General features: G+C 42.1%; 1 protein-coding gene across 3 annotated transcripts in view; it reads left to right on the plus strand.

Annotated features, from left to right (window-relative positions):
- The window catches only part of GTF2IRD1 (GTF2I repeat domain containing 1), a 156168-nt gene that overhangs the window by 88234 nt on the left and 48712 nt on the right, over positions 1–19222 (plus strand). For all 3 annotated transcript variants that reach the window (XM_083349393.1, XM_083349394.1, XM_083349395.1), the window contains exons 8-14: positions 2431–2514; positions 4752–4935; positions 5523–5548; positions 7229–7349; positions 8755–8792; positions 9860–9940; positions 17938–17991. In XM_083349393.1, coding sequence (XP_083205519.1) covers positions 2431–2514; positions 4752–4935; positions 5523–5548; positions 7229–7349; positions 8755–8792; positions 9860–9940; positions 17938–17991 — 588 coding nt within the window. The remainder of the gene's footprint in view (positions 1–2430; positions 2515–4751; positions 4936–5522; positions 5549–7228; positions 7350–8754; positions 8793–9859; positions 9941–17937; positions 17992–19222) is intronic.

The following is a 19222-nucleotide window of genomic DNA, read 5'->3' on the forward strand; positions in this document are numbered from 1 at the left end:
TGCAGTTGATAAGTGAATCACACAGTTGTTAAATGAATCCAACTTCCCTCACTGACTTTGCTTGTCGGAAGCTTGCTGGGAAGGTCGCACATGGGAATCACATGATGCTGGGATGCTGTAGTTGTCGTAAATACATAGTGGTTGCCAAGCGCCTAAATTTTGACCATGTGACTGGGGAGTCTGTGATGGTTGTAAGTGTGAGGGCTGGTCCTAAGTCACTTTTTTCAGTGCTATTGTAACTTTGAGCCATTAATGAATGGTTGTAAATTGAGGACTGTACATGTTGGCATCTAGGAAATTGATTTAAGGTGATCAAAACTGCCTGCTTTAAGTGACAGGAACTCTTTGGAGTTTCTCACGCCTGCACAGAGATGCTGCAAATAAGCTTGCAAGCTTTTGCAAGTGAATCCTATGTTTATTCTCTGTATTATTGTCTCCTTTAATGTACATTAGCTGTACATTAATGTACACTTTCTTCACATCTAATGCAAGACCATTGGGTTGGGGGTCTGCAACTTGCCTCCTGTCAGGCGCAAAAGATCAGGTCCACATGTGAAGGTCCAGTTAAACTGATTTATTGCTACTCATGCCTATGCACGGGAATATTCTCAACTAAGATTAGCACTTGCTAGAAGTTAGATAAGGGTCAATGGAATTCAAGGGAATTGGACTTTGTTTGTGGCTTCCTAGAGATTCTAGGCTGATCCCTCTTTTGACTCCACCTCCAGGTTCTACCACTCCTAATATCAGTACTAATATTCAAACACACCTGATCTACCACTCCTACACCAGTGTATCTGGCAGTTCACAGATCATGTCACTGCAATAGTGATGGGGTCACAAAAAGGCATGGGGCCAATTCTTTTGCTGCTATTCCCGTTTGGGGAGGCTTTTAAAGCTGATAATGGAAGCAGTAGCATATGGGAAGCATGCCTTCCCATCTTCACTTTAATTCTACCCCAAAGCTCCTCAGCATTAACTGAGCTCTTGGTTTCTCTGTGCACTACCTAGAGCAATATTGTTTGCACTGATTAGCAGTGATTTCCCAAGCTTTCAGACCAGAGGTTTTCCTGCTTCTACACTAGAAATATCAAGGAGATCAATCTAGCGGGTTGTTTGAGCTAAACATGTGCGTTCCACTAATTTCCCTATCGTATTTAAAACAGGAATATTGTTTGCTCAAAATTGACAGCACTCCAGTGTCTTACCCTTTTCTCATTGGCTTCTTCTCATTTTTCTGACTTGAGATAGTTTCTTACAAGCTTTTATAACACATTTTAAAGCGATGATAAATTTTTTGTAATACGCAGCTCTAGTTTAACTCTTTTCTATAGATGCCAAGTCTAATTGCGGAATGTAAATATTTTTATAATACAAGTACATACAGTTGAGCTTGCCAGGAACTTCAAAAAAAAATTATGCGCCTAGGCCACCCAGACTATTCACTTGAATAAAAAGACAGGGACTAAAACAAAGTCAAATCAGTCAAGGAAGTTGGCGTCACAAGAGTTGCTGCCAGGCCGATCTTATTTTGGAGGACAGCAGATGGATTTCTGTCAGCCCCACCTCCTGCAGAAGTGTGAGGCAACAGAATGTCAAATCACTTTACCATGGTTTTGCATAAACGGAAATGGGGTAGAGGCACAGCCCCTGCAACTCATCCCCCAAATTCTCTCAATCCAGGAAACTGATTTTTCCCCCCCTTTTATGATAGAAGAGAAAGAACTGAACTGAGAAATATCTAGGTCAGTGATCAACTCCAGTTTAGATGGATCTCACTTTCAGATGGATCTCAAACCTCAAGGACTCAGTACTCTATATGAATTCTTTCCCCTGGGCAGATGGCTTTAATATTATCTCAGTGCCCATTTTTGCATCACAGACCTCCCACTGCTTGGGTGTGACCTGTATAAATTTTAAAAAAAGTAAAGTTCACTTGCAAAAAATGATGCATACAGCCGGTAGCAGTGTCTGGGTGACCTGGCTGGGCTGCTTTGTTATTCTTTGGATGGAAGACCACCAGAAAATCCCAGGGCTGTATACTACCCTGGGATCACTTCCATATTGCTGTTTGAGAAAGGACTTGGAGTTGTTCATGAAGTTAAGTTTGACTTGAAAAAAGATTAAATCTTTTTACCCTTGAAAAAGTCACCCGTGGAGACATCTGTATGAATGCAAAAAAAAAAAAATCCCCCACACTACTGCAGACTAAATGTATCTGGACGGATAATTAAGGCCTACAATTTTGAATGATGCTTGCTGTATCTGCCTTGCTTTGTGATGATTTGGAAACTATTTGTAGTAAGGGTTCCTATCTGATCTAGCCATTGCAAAAGAAAAGCGCCTGCCATGGGGTAGGAAGGCAAACCTTGCTTCACAGAGAGTAGATTTCTGGTCTCTGCAGCACAGAATCTTCTTTTGTTTTCCTAGATAAATGGGACAGTTTTATAAAAGAAACCGAAGATATCAACACCCTGAGGGAATGTGTGCAAATTCTGTTTAACAGTCGATATGGTGAGTGGGTGTGAAATTCCTGTTTATCATCTGTGGTGCTTGTGGCTGGCATATAATTACAAAGCAATTTTAAGGCAATTTTTTCCTCTGGATCCTGAGCTTTTTTAAACAAAACCTCTACTCGCTGCAACTGCAATAGATGGCTTGTGTTAACACGTCCTTTTTTGGAGGGTGATACAGCTTTTAAGGAAGTTCAGGAGGGGGTGGGGACTCCATTTGAAAAGTCAGCTTTTATCAATCTCTAAACTGGCCGTTCTCAGTGGCAAATCCTTTGGAAGCCAAAACAGCAAGGATGTCATCTATGAGGGATGCAGTTATATTTGTGGCAGAAAACCAGCGGCCATCCAGATGTTGCTTGGATTGCCACTCCTGGTCAGTGCTGGGAGGGGCTGATGGGAGCTGGTTTCCAACAGAAAACAGAAGACCACAGGATCCCTGTTATGTGAATATAACAAGGAATGCTTGGTCTTCTATAAATAACTTTACCATGATGATAGTTGCCCCTTTGCAGTTGTTCTTTTATCCCCACCCTGTGGTAAATTGGGTTTTTGAATCTGTAACTTGCCAGTTTTAGGAAAGACACTAATTGCTACAATTTTCTTTCTGCCACTAAGATGGCATCATCCATCATGATTATCTTCATGGTTACCTTCTGAATTGTGTGAATTTTTTGCAAATATTTCTCTCTTAGCTCTCCTCTTCCTCCTCCTCCTCCCCTTCCTCCTCCTCCCCCTCCCCCTCCTCCTCCCCCTCCCTTTTCCACTTCTATTTCTTCCTCCTATCCCTTCTCCTTCCTCCCCTTCTCTGGCTTTTTTCCTCTGGTATTTTCATTTCTAAAGGTTATGTTGGGTTAAACATTAAAAGATAAACAGGAAGAATACCTTTGGGATAGCACAAGTGATTTGTGTTTCTTTGTATAAAGTGCACTGGTATACACAGCAGTAAAAATATCTATTTTCAACAAAGGCTCAAGCATTGACCTTAATACATAGTTCAGTGCAATTATGCCCACATTTAAAATTGGATTGCTGAGGCTAAGAAACTGGGATAAGCCCAAAATGGGAGGGTGATTTGAATTTGGAATGTTCTGATATATCAATTGATCTATGAAATACTATGGCCAAAGTAGGTAATACTTATGCAATTTATGTCGTGGGGGAACCATTGATTACATTGGGCAAAGCAACTTTGGAAGAGTTAAAGTTAAAGGCTTATTTGACAAATCTATGTTGTTTTGCATCTAAATTAGCAAGAGAATCCCTTGCTCTTCTTAGCAATTTCCTTTTAAAATTTAAGTGCATAATTTCTGGCAGATTGGGTTGGAAATGAAAAATAGTACTTAATCACATGCAGATTGTGGATTCTATACAATGACCTCCTGCATGAATGATTACACTTTTAAAAATCTTTGTTTTAATGGGATTCTGACTTGTTTGGAGTTTTTTTTTAATGTTGGGTGGTTTTCAAAGGGGCCAATGCATTATCATCATAATCATTGTCATCATCATCATTAATAAATTTATATGCTGCCCAACTCCTAGTAATCCTGGGTGGTTGTGATCCCAGCATCAGTGGTCAAGACCTGTTTGCAAAACCGGGCTCACCTCAATATGGATCATCAGCTGCCTCTGAAGTTATAATTATATATTACCTTAGATATCAAAGGCAGAGCTGGGGAATACGCAAATACTAAGCTTACACTGTAGATTGGCTTAGGAGGAATGTGGTTTGTAAAGCTAGCCATTCTAGTTTGTTAATAATTTTAGTTTATCATGATATGTAAATTGCTGTGGTTTATTCAATAAATAATTAAATCATAGCTTAAGCAGTGTTTGAAGACAGTCAATGATTGGGTTTACATAACATACTTAACTTGAATCATCTCATTTTCTGGGCATATCCAAATCACCAAATCATTCAATTAAGCAGTGGATTTGTACAGTACATTAAGCCATAAACAACTAACCAAGGTTAAAAATAAGCAAGTAGAGAGACTTATGTTTTCAACTGAACCGTGCTGAATGTACACAGCCAACATATCTCTCAGTTTCAGTCACTGGGGAATATGGACAAGAGGATGTCCGGTTTGAGGGTATTCCAGAGAAATGGAGGGGTCAAATTTGTGGCACGGAAGACTGGATTGTAGAGGCCTTTGGTCTAATCCAGTGGGGTTTGTCTTATGTTCTTATTCTTCTGCCTGTTCTTATATTAAAGATTCTATGTTCTACCATGTTCAGCTGAAGCCTTGGGGCTGGATCACATGGTCCCTGTCCCATACCGGAAAATTGCCTGTGATCCGGAAGCAGTAGAAATCATTGGAATTCCAGACAAAATCCCCTTCAAGAGGCCCTGCACCTATGGGGTCCCCAAACTCAAGCGGATCTTGGAAGAAAGGCACAATATCCACTTCATGATCAAAAGGTACTTCATTGCTTGAGCATTCACATAAGTGGATGTTGGAAGGGACTGGGAAGTTTGGGACCTTCCATTCCAATCAGTAGTATCCCTGGATAGGTCAAAAAAAGGTGTTATCTCTATCCATTTTGATTTTTTACACACACACACACACAATCCTCCCACACACTTCTGATTCCAGTGGAAATAAGGCTTTGTAAATGGATCTAGCATTTCTCCAACTTTATTTTCTTGAGGCGCATTTCAGAATTTGTCAGTGTTCACCCAAAAAGGCAGCACAAGTTTGTATTACATTAGAAAAACATGCTCAGTTTATGGTCCCACAAATCTGGGAATCAGCAATGAGATTCAGTATCTTAGTTATCTATCGACTTGATAAATTTTAAAAGTCACTTTCTAATAATCGTAAAGAAGTTCAGCTCTCTTTCCATGTGAGAAAGAATAAAAATGGCTATGTCATTTTGGTAAGTTTGTGACATGAATTGCCGATTGGAGGGTGGTGAGGTTTATCCGCATAGTAATTACAGATAGTTGCTTTTTTATTGTTATTTTCCCCCTTCTTTGCATCTGAATTATTTCTCCTTCTTCTACAGGATGTTTGATGAAAGAATTTTTACAGGTATGTCAGACATTTCCCCCAAAGATCCTGTCAAACAGAATGCAGCTAGAAACTTTGCAGTTCTTTCTTTCTCTGAATTTAAAAAAGATGTGTTACTACTACTATCTGTACTAGAGCAGGGTGTCAAACTGCCGCACCCACCCAAACTTCGGCAATGCAAAAAAAGTTGTGATACGTCGCAACACGTCACGTATACTAGTATAGAATTCTTCATGTGACACTGAAATGTGATTTGCCGTTTAGTTTGAGTCATAGCAAATTGACTCAATGTGGAGAATGGGATAAGATTGTGTTAAACCTATTAACTGTACCTGTGGTTTGTTGTAAGCAGTCCACTTTATAACCCAAGGCCTCAATCTGTCTCATTTAGTAAAGTAATTAAAATGCATAATAAAATTATTCATAGTTTTTCAGAATTGATTGCTTAGCTGAAATGCTGTCCACCCATGGTTGAAGTGGAAGAAAACAATATTGAGATGAACAAATTGGAAGGAATAAAGATTCCCCTGTTGCCAAACCCTATCTTGCCTTCATTGTCCCTATTCCCAGTCATTGTCAGTCACCTGATTTCCCTCCAAGGTAACAGGTGACAGAGAGGAACAGATTTTGCATACCTAGAGACTGCTCTTCAATGCTTTTAGAATAAAAAGGTGCAATTTTAATACTGGAACTTCTAAGAATGACATAAGCTTGACTCACTTCTAGACTGGGAACGAGTTGATGGCAACATCATGGGGTCACAGTAGAAAACAGGTGTTCTCAAACTAGGTTGGTGTTAGGTTAGGTCGAAAGAGGGAAATCTTCAGTCAGAAATGAATATGAAATCTTCCACACTTGGTCATGTGAGGGAAAACTAAAAATTAAGACTTATTTTGATTCAAAATTGTAACAATGACTGAAGATATTCTGCTAAGAACAAATTATCTAGTGCAGAACAGGTAAGAGATCTTAACATCTCTATCTTCTGACCCAAATACCATATATGATTCTTCTGCTCCATAGAGCAGTTCTGTAAGTAAATGGAATTTTCAGAACCTCCCTTGAGTGTGATGAAGCTTTTCAAATCCATCGGAAAGGATTTGGGCCTTTTTCTTTTAATGAGAAGTGGATGCCCAAATTTTTCTCCCAAAGGCCTATGGAACAGTTTTCATTATAAGCTCTACCAATAATGAAAACATCTTCCCCAAATGGCAAATTGGATGAGATGAGATTATGCTGTGACATTAGCACTGATTGATTAATTATGTGCCGTCAAGTCACTGTTGACTCATAGTGATTACATAGTTTTTTCCCCAGAGCAATCAGAGTCCAGTGTGGTCCTTTACGTTTTCTAAGGCTTGATATTGGTTTTAAGAAATTCTGAAGGGGAACATTTTTCTTCCTTTCTCTGGAGGATGGCATTTCTTTGGAATAATCTGCTGGGTCATAGAATTGTAGAGTTGGAAGCTATCTTAATGATCATCCAGTCCTACCCCTTGTTCAAAGCAGCCTCCACAAAAACATTTCTGATAGATTGACTATCCAGCCACGCCCATTCTTCCTGTTGCTGATGGATGCCAAAAGGGTAAAACTTTCAAAGGCCTTGATGTGTCTTTTAGACCATATAGTTCTTTTTTCTTCTAAACTGGGCAATAGCAAAATATATTTCTTTTTCTTTCCCTATGCTGCCCATGCTACCAGGAAATAAATTTACCAAAGATGCAACCAAGATTGAGCCAACAAGCCCCTCTGGGGAAGTCTCCCCAGAACCACATAGAATGGCATTTCTTGATTTAGCAGGGACCTCTCAAGGTAATCACAGGTAAGGTCATTTTTATCTTGTTTAAATGGTGGAGCATGAAGACCATGGTGTATCATTGCTGGGATATGTAGCTGATAAAATACTGCATCTGGTTATATTTTAATTAACATAGCTGATACATATTTATAAATTTCTTCCATGATTGTATTACTTTTTAAACCAAATAGTCCAGCAGCCATCATGATATATTGGGACAAGAGTTGCATACTTTGATTATACTTTGTGTTAAGAAATGTATCAAGCCATTATATGGAAAGTGAATGGGATTCCAGTGACTTTATTAACAGCATGAGTTGTAAAGCCACAAATACTTGTTACTTGATTAAAGGTGTTCTTTCTTAGTTGGCCTATACCTGTGTTTCTTAGAAATATCTTTGTCAGCGATATTCTGTCACCATTTTGTTTTTTTCTATGTTCAGGTCACTAGTTGGCAGCAGATACAACCATCCCCTCTTTGCTGCCATCTAATGGTCATATTGTCAGCTTAGATTTGGCAGCGTTGTTCTTGATAAAATCAAGAAAAGAATTACACTAAATGTTCATCCGTATTACTTAAATTTCAATGTCATTTTTCCCCCAGAAAGCTGTTTTGTTGATACAAGGGCCCAGTGACATGATTAAGTTAAGAGAAAGACGTAATTCCATAAACCACTGAACAGGGATATTTATGTACATTTATTGCCTTGTCAGTTCTATTGATCTCTCATAAAATAAATCAATTTCACATCTCAGTTTGCCAAGCATAAAGACAAGGTACTATAGTAATATATTTAAGATTCATTGCAGTTTAGCACAGGAAGCATTCTTCTATCTTAGAAGACTTTATTCTTTTGAGAAGGATGTGAAGGAAGGATTAAAGGGTTGATATAAATAGGATGAAGTATTTTCCCATCTTCCAGCCTTGAATACTTTATTTGACTGACAGATTCCAGATCCAAATGTTACTTAGAAGAATGCAGAATGCAAAAAGAATGCAAAGAATGTAACACACTGAAACATTTGGTCAACTTATGACCAAATTTGAGACCATAATTTATGTTGCTAAGTGAGATACTTGTTAAGAGAGTTTTGCCCCAGTTTACAGCCTTTCTTGTCACAGTTTTTAAGTGAATCATTGTGGTTGTTAAGTTAGTAACATGGTTGTTAAGAGAAACTGGCTTCCCCATTGACTTTGCAAAAGGGGATCATATGACCCCAAGATGTTGCAGCTGTCACAAATATGAACTAATCGCCAAGCATCACGTAACCATGGGGATGCTGCAACGGTTGTAAGTTTGAAAAATGGTCGTAAGTTACTTTTTCAGTGCCGTTGTAACTAAAAATGGTCACTAAATGAATGGTTGTAAGTTGATTACCTGTAATCTGTAAATCACAAAACCTGCTTGACCCTCCTTTCATTTGCTAGGTCTGAAAAATGGCCCATGTCTGGAGACTGTGAACCAGGTAAAACTTACCAGCAATCACTGCTTTGTTCAAGTAATGGTAAGAAGAAGATAGTAGAGACTGTCTGCATTTGAATATAATGAGTTAATTATGTAGCATTGCCGTAGTTTTCATGATGTAATGTAATGAATTATGTACTATTATCTATTTATTTATTTGTCCAATTTAAATAGCTGCTGAGCTCACAAATCACATAACTATAAACATGTGACCTAATAAATGTATTAAGTTCATTAGGGTAGTAGATAACCAATAACATAAAGTTCAGGTTCTCTTTAAAAATGCCAAGCATTGGTTTGCCTAGAACAAAGATTCTGATCCTCATGACTATTATGGAGAAGAATTCTAAAGGAGTTGAGAGGAGCTTCTTCCCTTGATATATATCCTTGCCCTTCTTGAACTTGATATATGGGTTGGGGTTCCAGATTCAATTTGTGTATGTTCAGAAAGAGGTAAGTAAGGCTCCTAGCAGGAACTACAGGCAGTTACCATTGATTGCTATGATCTCAACCTACTCTAAGGCAGCTTCTGCATTCCTGTTTACATAAATCCTTTATTCAGCACCATGAGGACTAGAGTCTTACTTTATTTTTGTACAGAAGAGCTATTAACTCAGTGGTAGAGCATATGTACCAGAGTTCCCTTCAGTAGATGCAATGCTATATAAATTTATTCAATAAATAAATATGCTTCTGTAGAAAAGATCTAGGTTCAATCCTTGGCATCTCCAATGGACTTGGAAATGCTCCTGTCTGAGATCTTCAGCCTTTATTATAAACTACTTTAGGTGTTTTAAAAATAAGAAGTTACACAAAGTTGCAAATCAATAAGGGAAACTGAGAGAGAAGAATAAATGGCCCAACGTAGTATTTTAATTGATTACACTGCTTTAAGTATCACAGTAGTGAACAAGAGGGAAAAAGATATTAAAGAATCATTTCTTCTTACAGATTTCATAGTTTTATTTGTCTAAGAAGCTTCCTGCTCTCTGTCTCTGGGTCTCTGTCTCTCTCTTTCTCTTTTATTTCTGTTCCAAATTTTCACTGTTGCTCTGCTTTCCTTGATAGGTACCTCAGGAGAACTGGGAGGGATTAAACGCATCAAAATAGAACCCGATGAAGTGGACATAATTCAGATCACTGTTCCAGGTCAGTACATAACACAACAGAAGATTCCCTAGGGCTTTCTCTTTTCAGACTTATCCTGACTTCTTTTAGATTTTGCTACACCCAAATAACTAGAGGTTGACAGGTTGAGCCCTAAAAAAATCTAGGCCAGGAGTTGGCGATTTTTTTCAGGCCTGGTCCTCAAACCAAATCTGGATTTTTGTAAAACGTTAACGGTACTCTCAAAAAAGATGAGTAAGATTTGAGTAAGTAAGTTTGGCAAGATTTCAGAAAGTTGGCCTCTTTTATTGTGATTGCCTCTTCAAGTCCTGACGGGTGTCTTGATATTGAGGGGCCCTGCCTTGGCAACCGCTGGTCGTTCTGAAACTAGTCTGGTCGACCAGACTAGATAAGCTAGTTTGGTCTAGTGCAGGGGTCGGCAACCCGAAAAAGGAAAAGAGCCACTGGGAACTGGTTCCATCACACATAAAAAAAAGTGGGAGCAATGTGCGTGTGTCCATGCACGCGCATGCGCAAAAAATGTTTTGCGCATGCACAAAACGAATTTTTCTTGCGCATGCGCGGACGCACGCAGTTGCCTTTTTTTTAATGTGTGATGGAACTGGTTCCCGGTTGCGCGACGGCGATGGCCCGTCTGCAAAGCTGCCGAAAGCGGCAGCTTTGCAGACGGGCCGCAGCAGCTTTCGCAAGAAGCGGCGCCGCTACCCATTCTGAGAGGTGCGCGCGCACCTCTCCGAACGACCGTAGGTGCGCGCGCACCTCCCCAAACCTCCCCAAACGTCGGCAGGTCTCCGTACCTCCGCGCGAACGGGCAGCGGCCCCGCTTCTTGGGAAAGCTGCCGCAGCCGGTCTGCAAAGCTGCCGAAAGCGGCAGCTTTGCAGACGGGCCGCAGCAGCTTTCGCAAAAAGCGCCGCCGCTACCCATTCCGAGAGGTGCGCGCGCACCTCTCCGAACGACCATAGGTGCGCGCGCACCTCCCCAAACCTCCCCAAATGTTGGCAGGTCTCCGGACGGCGGCGGCTTGGGAGAGGTGCGCGCGCACTCTCCAAACCGCCGCCATCCCGTTTGCACAGCTGCCGTGTTCATCAATGTTTGACGAATGCGGCAGGTCTTCGGACGGGATGGCGGCGGTTTGGCGAGTGCGCGCGCACTCTCCAAACCGCCGCCATCCCGTTTGCACAGCTGCTGTGTTCGTCAATGTTTGACGAACGCGGCAGGTCTCCAGACGGGACGGCGGCGGCTTGGAGAGGCGCACCTCCGCCCTTCGGAAAGGTGTGCGTGCACCTCTCGGAACGGGCGGTGCCACTCTTCATTTGGAGAGGTGCGCGCGCACCACTGCCCGTTCGAAGACGTGCGCGTGCACTGGGCGGCTGGGAGCCGCAGGAGACAGCTCAAAGAGCCGCATGCGGCTCCGGAGCCGCGGGTTGTCGACCCGTGGTCTAGTGGTTCAAGGCACCATTCTAGAAACTAGAAGACTGAGTTCTAGTCCTGCCTTAGACATGAAAGCCATCTGGGTGATTTTGGACCCAGTTACTCTTTCTCAGTCCAACCTACTTCACAGAGTTGTTGTGGGGAAAATAGAAGGAGGAAGAAGTATTAGATATGTTTGCCGCCTTATGTTATTTATAACAATAATAAAAAGGTGGGTGTTAAAAAATCTAAAATAAATAAGCAGTTCCATTTAAGCATCTTGTTCGGGATGGAATATCTATCTTGAAGGGCTAAGAGGCAGCTTCCAAGCAACATGTGAGCCTTCTGGAATTCTTCCTGTCCCAGCAGTGATCTAAATACCAGTGATGCTACAGGTTTTAAATGAGACCTGCTGCCTCAAGTGGTTCGGTCCTTTGGGCCAGAGCTGAATCACCAACCTACATAAAAGCTGGCACTAGATTGCTACGTCTCCTCCATCTCATTAAGAGATCCTGCCCTCTGGGATCACTGCCAATTGTTTGCCACTCTTTGCCACAAGTTGCCACTTGTCATCCCGAATAAATGACATCTCTGAAGACTTGCACTTGGAGAAGTGGTGATAAGCACCAACTGTAACACTTTGGCTTGCTGTTACACGGGAAGACATCTTGTCATCAGAAGTTTCGACATGCAATTGGGTCGTGGCATTTTCAGGGACTCCGATGAAAGAAAGATATTCATTTGATCCAAAAGCTGGGTGATGAATCAAAATAACACGAAAGAGTATGTTAGCTTTTGAATTCTCACATTCTCTTTTGAGTTATTTTTGCTGAGCCCTGTAATGCTGCCAGGCAGTTAAGGGATTTGGCTTAGGGCCATAATTGTTCTTTCTGTTATTTAATTAGTATTTCACCTTTCAGTCTGAAAGGACATTTTCTATGTAGCCTATCAGAGGAAGAGCGAAAGGCCACCTGCTTCATGATAAATGAAAGCTTATTCTTATGGTGACTTCAATGCAAGGGGGGAGTCAGATGAGAAGACCTTTCTATCAGCATCCTCCTCATTCAAATACATCTTTCCCTTTACTCACTCAGCTATCAAAGGACAAAATAGGGGACCATAAAGGGATGCTACAGTGGTCGTAAATGTGAAAAATGGTCATGTCACTTTTTAAAATTGCCATTGTAACTTTAAATGGCGACTAAGTGAATGGTTGTAAGTTGAGGACTACTTGTAACAGGTTGAATTTATGTCCACTGAATGGAGGATCAGCAGCAATTATCCCGCTGAATTTTCACACTACGCTTGTGCGATGAAATTCCTGCTTGACTGTACTATAATCTCAAGGAATCTCTAGACCAGGGGTCGGCAACCTAAAAAAGAAAAAGAGCCACTGGGAACCGGTTCCATCACAAATTAAAAAAAGAGGGAGCCGCGTGCGTGTGTCCATGCACGCGCATGCGCAAAAAGGTTTTTTGCGCATGCGCGGATGCACGCGGCTGCCATTTTTTTAAAAATGAGATGGAACCGGTTCCCGGTTGCCCGACGGCGACGGCCCGTCTGCAAAGCTGCCGCTTTCGGCAGCTTTGCAGACGGGCCGTGGCAGCTTCCTCAAAGAGTGGCGCCCCTGCCCATTCCGAGAGGTGCGCGCGCACCTCTCCGAACGACCGGAGGTGCGCGCGTACCTCCGCGTGAATGGGCAGCGGTGCCGCTCTTTGAGGAAGCTGCCGCGGCCCGTCTGCAAAGCTGCCGCTTTCGGCAGCTTCGCAGACGGGCCGCGGCAGCTTCCTCAAAGAGCGGCGCCCCTGCCCATTCCGAGAGGTGCGCGCGCAACTCTCCGAACGACCGGAGGTGCACGCGTACCTCCGCGCGAATGGGCAGCGGTGCCGCTCTTTCAGGAAGCTGCCGCGGCCCGTCTGCAAAGCTGCCGAAAGCGGCAGCTTTGCAGACGGGCCGTCGCCGTCGGGCAACCGGGAACCGGTTCCATCTCATTTTTAAAAAAATGGCAGCCGCGTGCATCCGCGCATGCGCAAAAAACCTTTTTGCGCATGCGCGTGCATGGACACACGCACGCGGCTCCCTCTTTTTTTAATTTGTGATGGAACCGGTTCCCAGTGGCTCTTTTTCTTTTTTAGGTTGCCGACAGCTTCCTCAAAGAGCGGCACCGCTGCCCGTTCGCGCGGAGGTACGCGCGCACCTCCCCAAAGGTTTGTGGAGGTGCGCGCGCAACTCCGGTCGTTCGGAGAGGTGCGCGCGCACCTCTCGGAATGGGCAGGGGCGCCGCTCTTTGAGGAAGCTGCCGCGGCCCGTCTGCTAAGCTGCCGCTTTCGGCAGCTTCACAGACGGGCCGCGGCAGCTTCCTGAAAGAGCGGCACCGCTGCCCATTCGCGCGGAGGTACGCGCGCACCTCCGGTCGTTCCGAGAGGTGCGCGTTCACCTCTCGGAATGGGCAGGGGCGCCGCTCTTTGAGGAAGCTGCCGCGGCCCGTCTGCGAAGCTGCCGAAAGCGGCAGCTTCGCAGACGGGCCGCAGCAGCTTCCTCAAAGAGCGACACTGCTGCCCATTCGCGCGGAGGTACGCGCGCACCTCCGGTCATTCCGAGAGGTGCGCGTTCACCTCTCGGAATGGGCAGGGGCGCCGCTCTTTGAGGAAGCTGCCGCGGCCCGTCTGCGAAGCTGCCGAAAGCGGCAGCTTCGCAGACGGGCCGCAGCAGCTTCCTCAAAGAGCGACACTGCTGCCCATTCGCGCGGAGGTACGCGCGCACCTCTCCAAAGGTTTGGGGAGGTGCGCGCGCACCTCCGCCCATTCGGGGAGGTGCGCGTGCACCTCTCCAAACGGGCGGTGCCACTCTCCATTTGGAGAGGTGCGCGCGCACCACTGCCCGTTGGAAGAGGTGCGCGCGCACCGGGCGGCTGGGAGCCGCAAGACACGGCTCAAAGAGCCGCATGCGGCTCCGGAGCCGCAGGTTGCCGACCTGTGCTCTAGACATTGGAACTGAAGAAGCTTCTTGGATGAGAAGTGAAATGTTTTCAAAGGAAAAACCCAAGAAAGTCCAGTTGCCTTTTGGAAAAAGCATCTTTGGGACAACCATGACCTGGATGATTGAGAATCTCCATAGACACTCAAGGAATCTAGTCCCCTTTGTACAGAAATGTTATATAAGTAGCTGACCTGAAGTGATCATTTTCATGGCATTGTAGTAATTAAAGTATTTGATAATTTCTTCTGTGAATTAAACCCTGCAGTTACTGAGAAACCAGATTCAAGGCTAGGCAGTCCTAAATGGATATCACAGTGAGAAGAGACAAGTGAATTATTCTTTCCTGATACAGCTTTGCAGATATTTTCTACAATAGCTGAAGGTAGGCCTAGAAATGGCATCTTACAATAATATAACAAACTTGTTTAAGCTTCCTAAGCCAAACCTGGGGTCAAATAAAAAAGCAAAAGCTGAGAGCAAGACTTAGCCCACTCAGCCTTCATTTGATTCCGAATGCCAAGAAGTTAGGAAAGAACTAGTTAGGCAACTCAAAATAGATCCAGCTTTGCATTCTATACAGAAATTTGCTGAAAAAACAGTATACTGTAGATGCCTCCAAATTAAGAAAAGAGAATTTTCTAGGATCTCCTGGCAACAGCTCGTAGTGGCATTATAAGCTGGGAATTTGACCTTAACTTGGTGCTTAATAGTTTCTCGTCATATCTAGTCTCCTTTGACACTTTTACTGCAGTGTGAGATCACTTTAGGGGATTCCTTGGTGCTTTCTGAGCTTAGTTGTTTTCTTGCAGATGTTTCATTCTAAGTAACTTCATCAGTGCTGCACAAGGACCCTTCATTTCAGCTCTGAGCTACAAATGCTGCCGGCATCGAGCTCCCTGCGCCCTGTGTGTTCCCACAGAGAGGGCCTCCTCAGGGTGCCACCGATCAGAGAATGTCGATTGGTGGCCCCCAGGGGGAGATCCTTCTCTGTGGGCGCTCCAGAGCTGTGGAATCAGTTACCGGTAGAGCTCCGGATGGCGCCCGATCTTCGCTCCTTTCGTCGCGATCTCAAGACGTTTTTGTTTGTACAAGCCGGCCTAGCCTGATGGGGATTGGTGGGGTTTTTTATTTTTTGTATTCTTAATTTTATCTTTGGGGTTTTATAATTGTATATCAATTGTTTTAAAATTGGGCAATCATTTAATTTCTTTTTAATATTTGTATTTTGTATTTTACTCTTGCCCTGTGAACTGCCCTGAGTCCTCAGGGAGAAGGGCGGTATAGAAATATTATTAAATTAAATTAAATTAAATTAAATATTCTCCATGCAGAGCCATGCGGAATCAGGAATTCTGGGAATTGAAGTCCACAGGTCATAAAATTGCCCACTCCTGGATTAAAGTTCTGCAGAATTCTGATCTGTGACTGTGATAAAGAACTGACTAACTTATTCAGGCTTCGTGTATAAGTTACATGAGAACACGCCTAATGAAACAATGTGGTTTAAATTCCAGAGTGAATATTATAATTGAAGGAGTTGGTTGGTTTAGTTTGAAGAAGAGAAGTTTGAGGCAAGGCCTGATTTGAAGAACTTTTAATAGGATAAGAAATAGATTTGATAACTTTGTGCTAAACAAAAAACAGTTGCTGTGTCATATAACATGCTGTGTCCAATGAATAAACTGAAATTGTGGGTTAACCTGATGACTTGGGTTATAAATGCATGCTAGATTGTAAATTCTCCCTTAAGCAGCAGGTTGGGTTAATGTAGTTGATTTCCAGGTCTTTCCCAAATGTTAACAATTCTGGAGTCTAGGATTTGGCTATAAATAAATTAAAACAAAAGATAGGCTAGAAACAGCTGTGAGCTTAGATGAAAACAACCATTTTCTAATTCAAAGATAAATCTATCTTCAATTTCTTTCTTTTTTTTTGATTGGGTGAATTTGTATCTACCTTTCTCCTTTCTTCAGACATTCATTGTCAAAGCTATTCGTATATTGAATTTTGAATGTGGTGGTGTCGGGCACTCTTTTCGGCAGTCCCTGGTAAGCTACCTCTCCCTGGTGTTTGCTGACCCTCATATCTCTCATTGGGAGAGGGAGCTGACGAAGAAACTCCACTTGCTAGGTTTTACGGGGGATGCCTTGGGAGATTATGGCCTCAAGGACGCCCAGTCTAGGGTAGTCCAACGGCTTGTGGACATAGATTTGCAATATCTAAGAGCCAGAGCTAACAAAACCTGCTCCCCTCTGATCTTCAGCCAATCTAATAATTATGGACTGAGGATGGCTTCATACTTCTACACTCTAACCATCCCCAAATATAGAAGAGTCTTCTCCCTAGCCCATTTCAATGTCTTGCCCTCAGCAGTACTCGACGGGCGATTTAAGAGGCTCCCGATTAGCGAGCGTCTATGCCCCTGTGATAGGGCTGAGGTTGAAACTGTGGAGCATGTCTTTTTATACTGCCCTATGTATAACGCAGGCAGAACTAAATTACTGTCTTTCCTTGAAATAGACCCTTCTGGTCCCAATGCTAGTAATTTAGTCTTATATTGTCTAGGCGGGGATGGCTCCTCATACATCACTTCTCAGGTTTCTAAATTTCTTTTAAGAGCTGTAACTGTTAGAGGAGAACGTTGCAATTCCCTTCAACCAAGCTTCTGGTGTCCAATTGTCTATGATTTTACTTTCCCCATGTTTTTCTTTTGTTGTACTTGTACTTTGGTCTGTGACCACAAATAAATAAATAATAATTTTGAATGCATATGATAAAAACCATACTGCCATAAATGATATGAAACTGGGTCGGTTGTGGCAAGTTCTCTCTTCTGAATAGACCTGTTTGTTTTTGGCCTGTTGGTTCCTCTTTCTCTTCTCCTGTTTTTCTCTGTTGGAAAAAAAAACAGCTACAAAATCAAATATGAAAATGTCCTCTGATGCCAGAAAAACATGTATTTTAGTACCATACAAGAAAAAAAAAACACAAATGGATGCTGCCACTAAAAAGGCTCTTTCCCTCAAATGTCATTTAATTGCTTGCAGAAATATAACCATAGTAATCCAATGGGTAAATACTCCTCCAGAGTGGTGCAGTTAGATGTTTAAGCTCAGAATGGCTTAATGGCGTACAGTAGGAAGTGTTTGAATAGTCTTGTGTAAGACTTGGAATAAGCACCATCTTATTAGTACTATGTAAAGAGTGTTATATATTGTAATATCTGTAGTTGTAATTTAAAAAAGAGTGATTAGAAGCGAAAAGAATCTGACACATTGGACACTATGCTGTCCACTCTGTGAATGAGAATGTTTTTAGTAAAACAAATCAGAACTTTCCTGGAAAGAACATGTTTTGAAGACTTGGTCTCTTGCTGATTTGGGGTGATTAAAGCCTCCCACAGCTAAGACAGCCTGCTTCTATAAAAGTCACCAGGATAAGTGTGTTATGTGAACATAGCAGGGGACAATAACCAATAGTTCCCTGGGATAGTAAATAGTTTTTTTTTTATAACCATCTAAAGTTCCATACTATAATATACGCATCTTTTCAATGTAACAGAGTACTTTCTCAAAAAAACAATTATGGGTTTGTTTTCCGCTCAATATCAGCCTTCTCTGATTTTCAGATAAAGGCCCCAGCATTGATTTGCAGCATGACGAAAAGCAAATGGAAGGCAAAGGTGAGTTTGTCTGGTTTTTAAATACCAAAATAGTCACCTGCAACTTCAGTGAATCTCTTTTGTGTCTGAGAAATTAGTATGAAAAGGGGAATGGATTTGTCTTTTTAAAAAATCCTGCTGATTTCTTTATACAGCTGGAGAATGGAAAGTCACTATCAATGAGATGGGCAGCATATATGTTTAATAAATCAATAACTGTACCCTTGGGCCTCTTCTTAGCTTTTAAAAATCTCAAAATTCATACTACCCAACTTCAGCAGCAGATAGCCAAAAATCTCTCCTTGTATGTATATATCTCTCTCTTTGGTTGAGTTTGTTTTTAAATTCTTCTTAAAATATATTCTTCTATTGATTTCCCTTAATTACCTGTGAACAGCTGGGGATCTATTTGAAAAGGAGATTATTCTGAAGACTCAAAATTCAACACAGGTGTAAATAACTGCAAACGTCTCTGCTGTGGATCTCTGTTTTCTTTTATTGTGATTTTTTTTAAAGGAGGAGTTGGTGATCTAAACCAGAATCAAGTCATGGTGTTGCTTGGTGTAGGGAGTTTCTGCAACTTTGTTTGCAATGTATATAATCCATTTGATTTCCATCCAGTAATCTTCATATGTAGGGACATTTTGTTATTTTGAAGAAAGAAGTTATTTACTATAACATTGAATTTACTATAAATATTCCATTGGGCTTTCTTTTGTAAACTGAAGCCAACTTTTCACATTATTCCAGAAGCTGCAGGTAGTCTTCAATCTATGACCACAATTGAGCTTAAAGTTTCTGTTGCTAAGTGAGACAATTAAGTGAGTTTTGCCCCATTTTACACCCTCTCTTGTCACAGTTAAATTAGTAACACCGTTGTTAAGTGAATCTGACTTCCCCATTGACTTTCTTGTTGGAGGGTCACCTGACCCCTGAGACACTGCAACCGTCATAAGTACATGTCAGTTGCTAAGTGTCTAAATTTTGATCACATGACAGTAGGGATGCTGCCACAGTTGTAAGTGTGAAAAATGATCATAAGTCACTTTTTTCAGTACTGTTGTAACTTTGGTCACTAAATGAACCTTTGTAAGTCGAGGAGTATTTTATTTCTGTCTTTAACATTCTAGCCTTCTTTAATTAGTATGACATCTCTTTTTCTAACTTTTGAGTCAACATAACAATTCCCCTTCTATTTCCTTTGGATCATGGTCTTGGATAACCATAAAGTTATTTGGCTCGCCCTCGACAT

Source organism: Vipera ursinii, assembly GCF_947247035.1.
Source record: "Vipera ursinii genome assembly, chromosome: 1".
Taxonomy (NCBI): Eukaryota; Metazoa; Chordata; class Lepidosauria; order Squamata; family Viperidae; genus Vipera; species Vipera ursinii.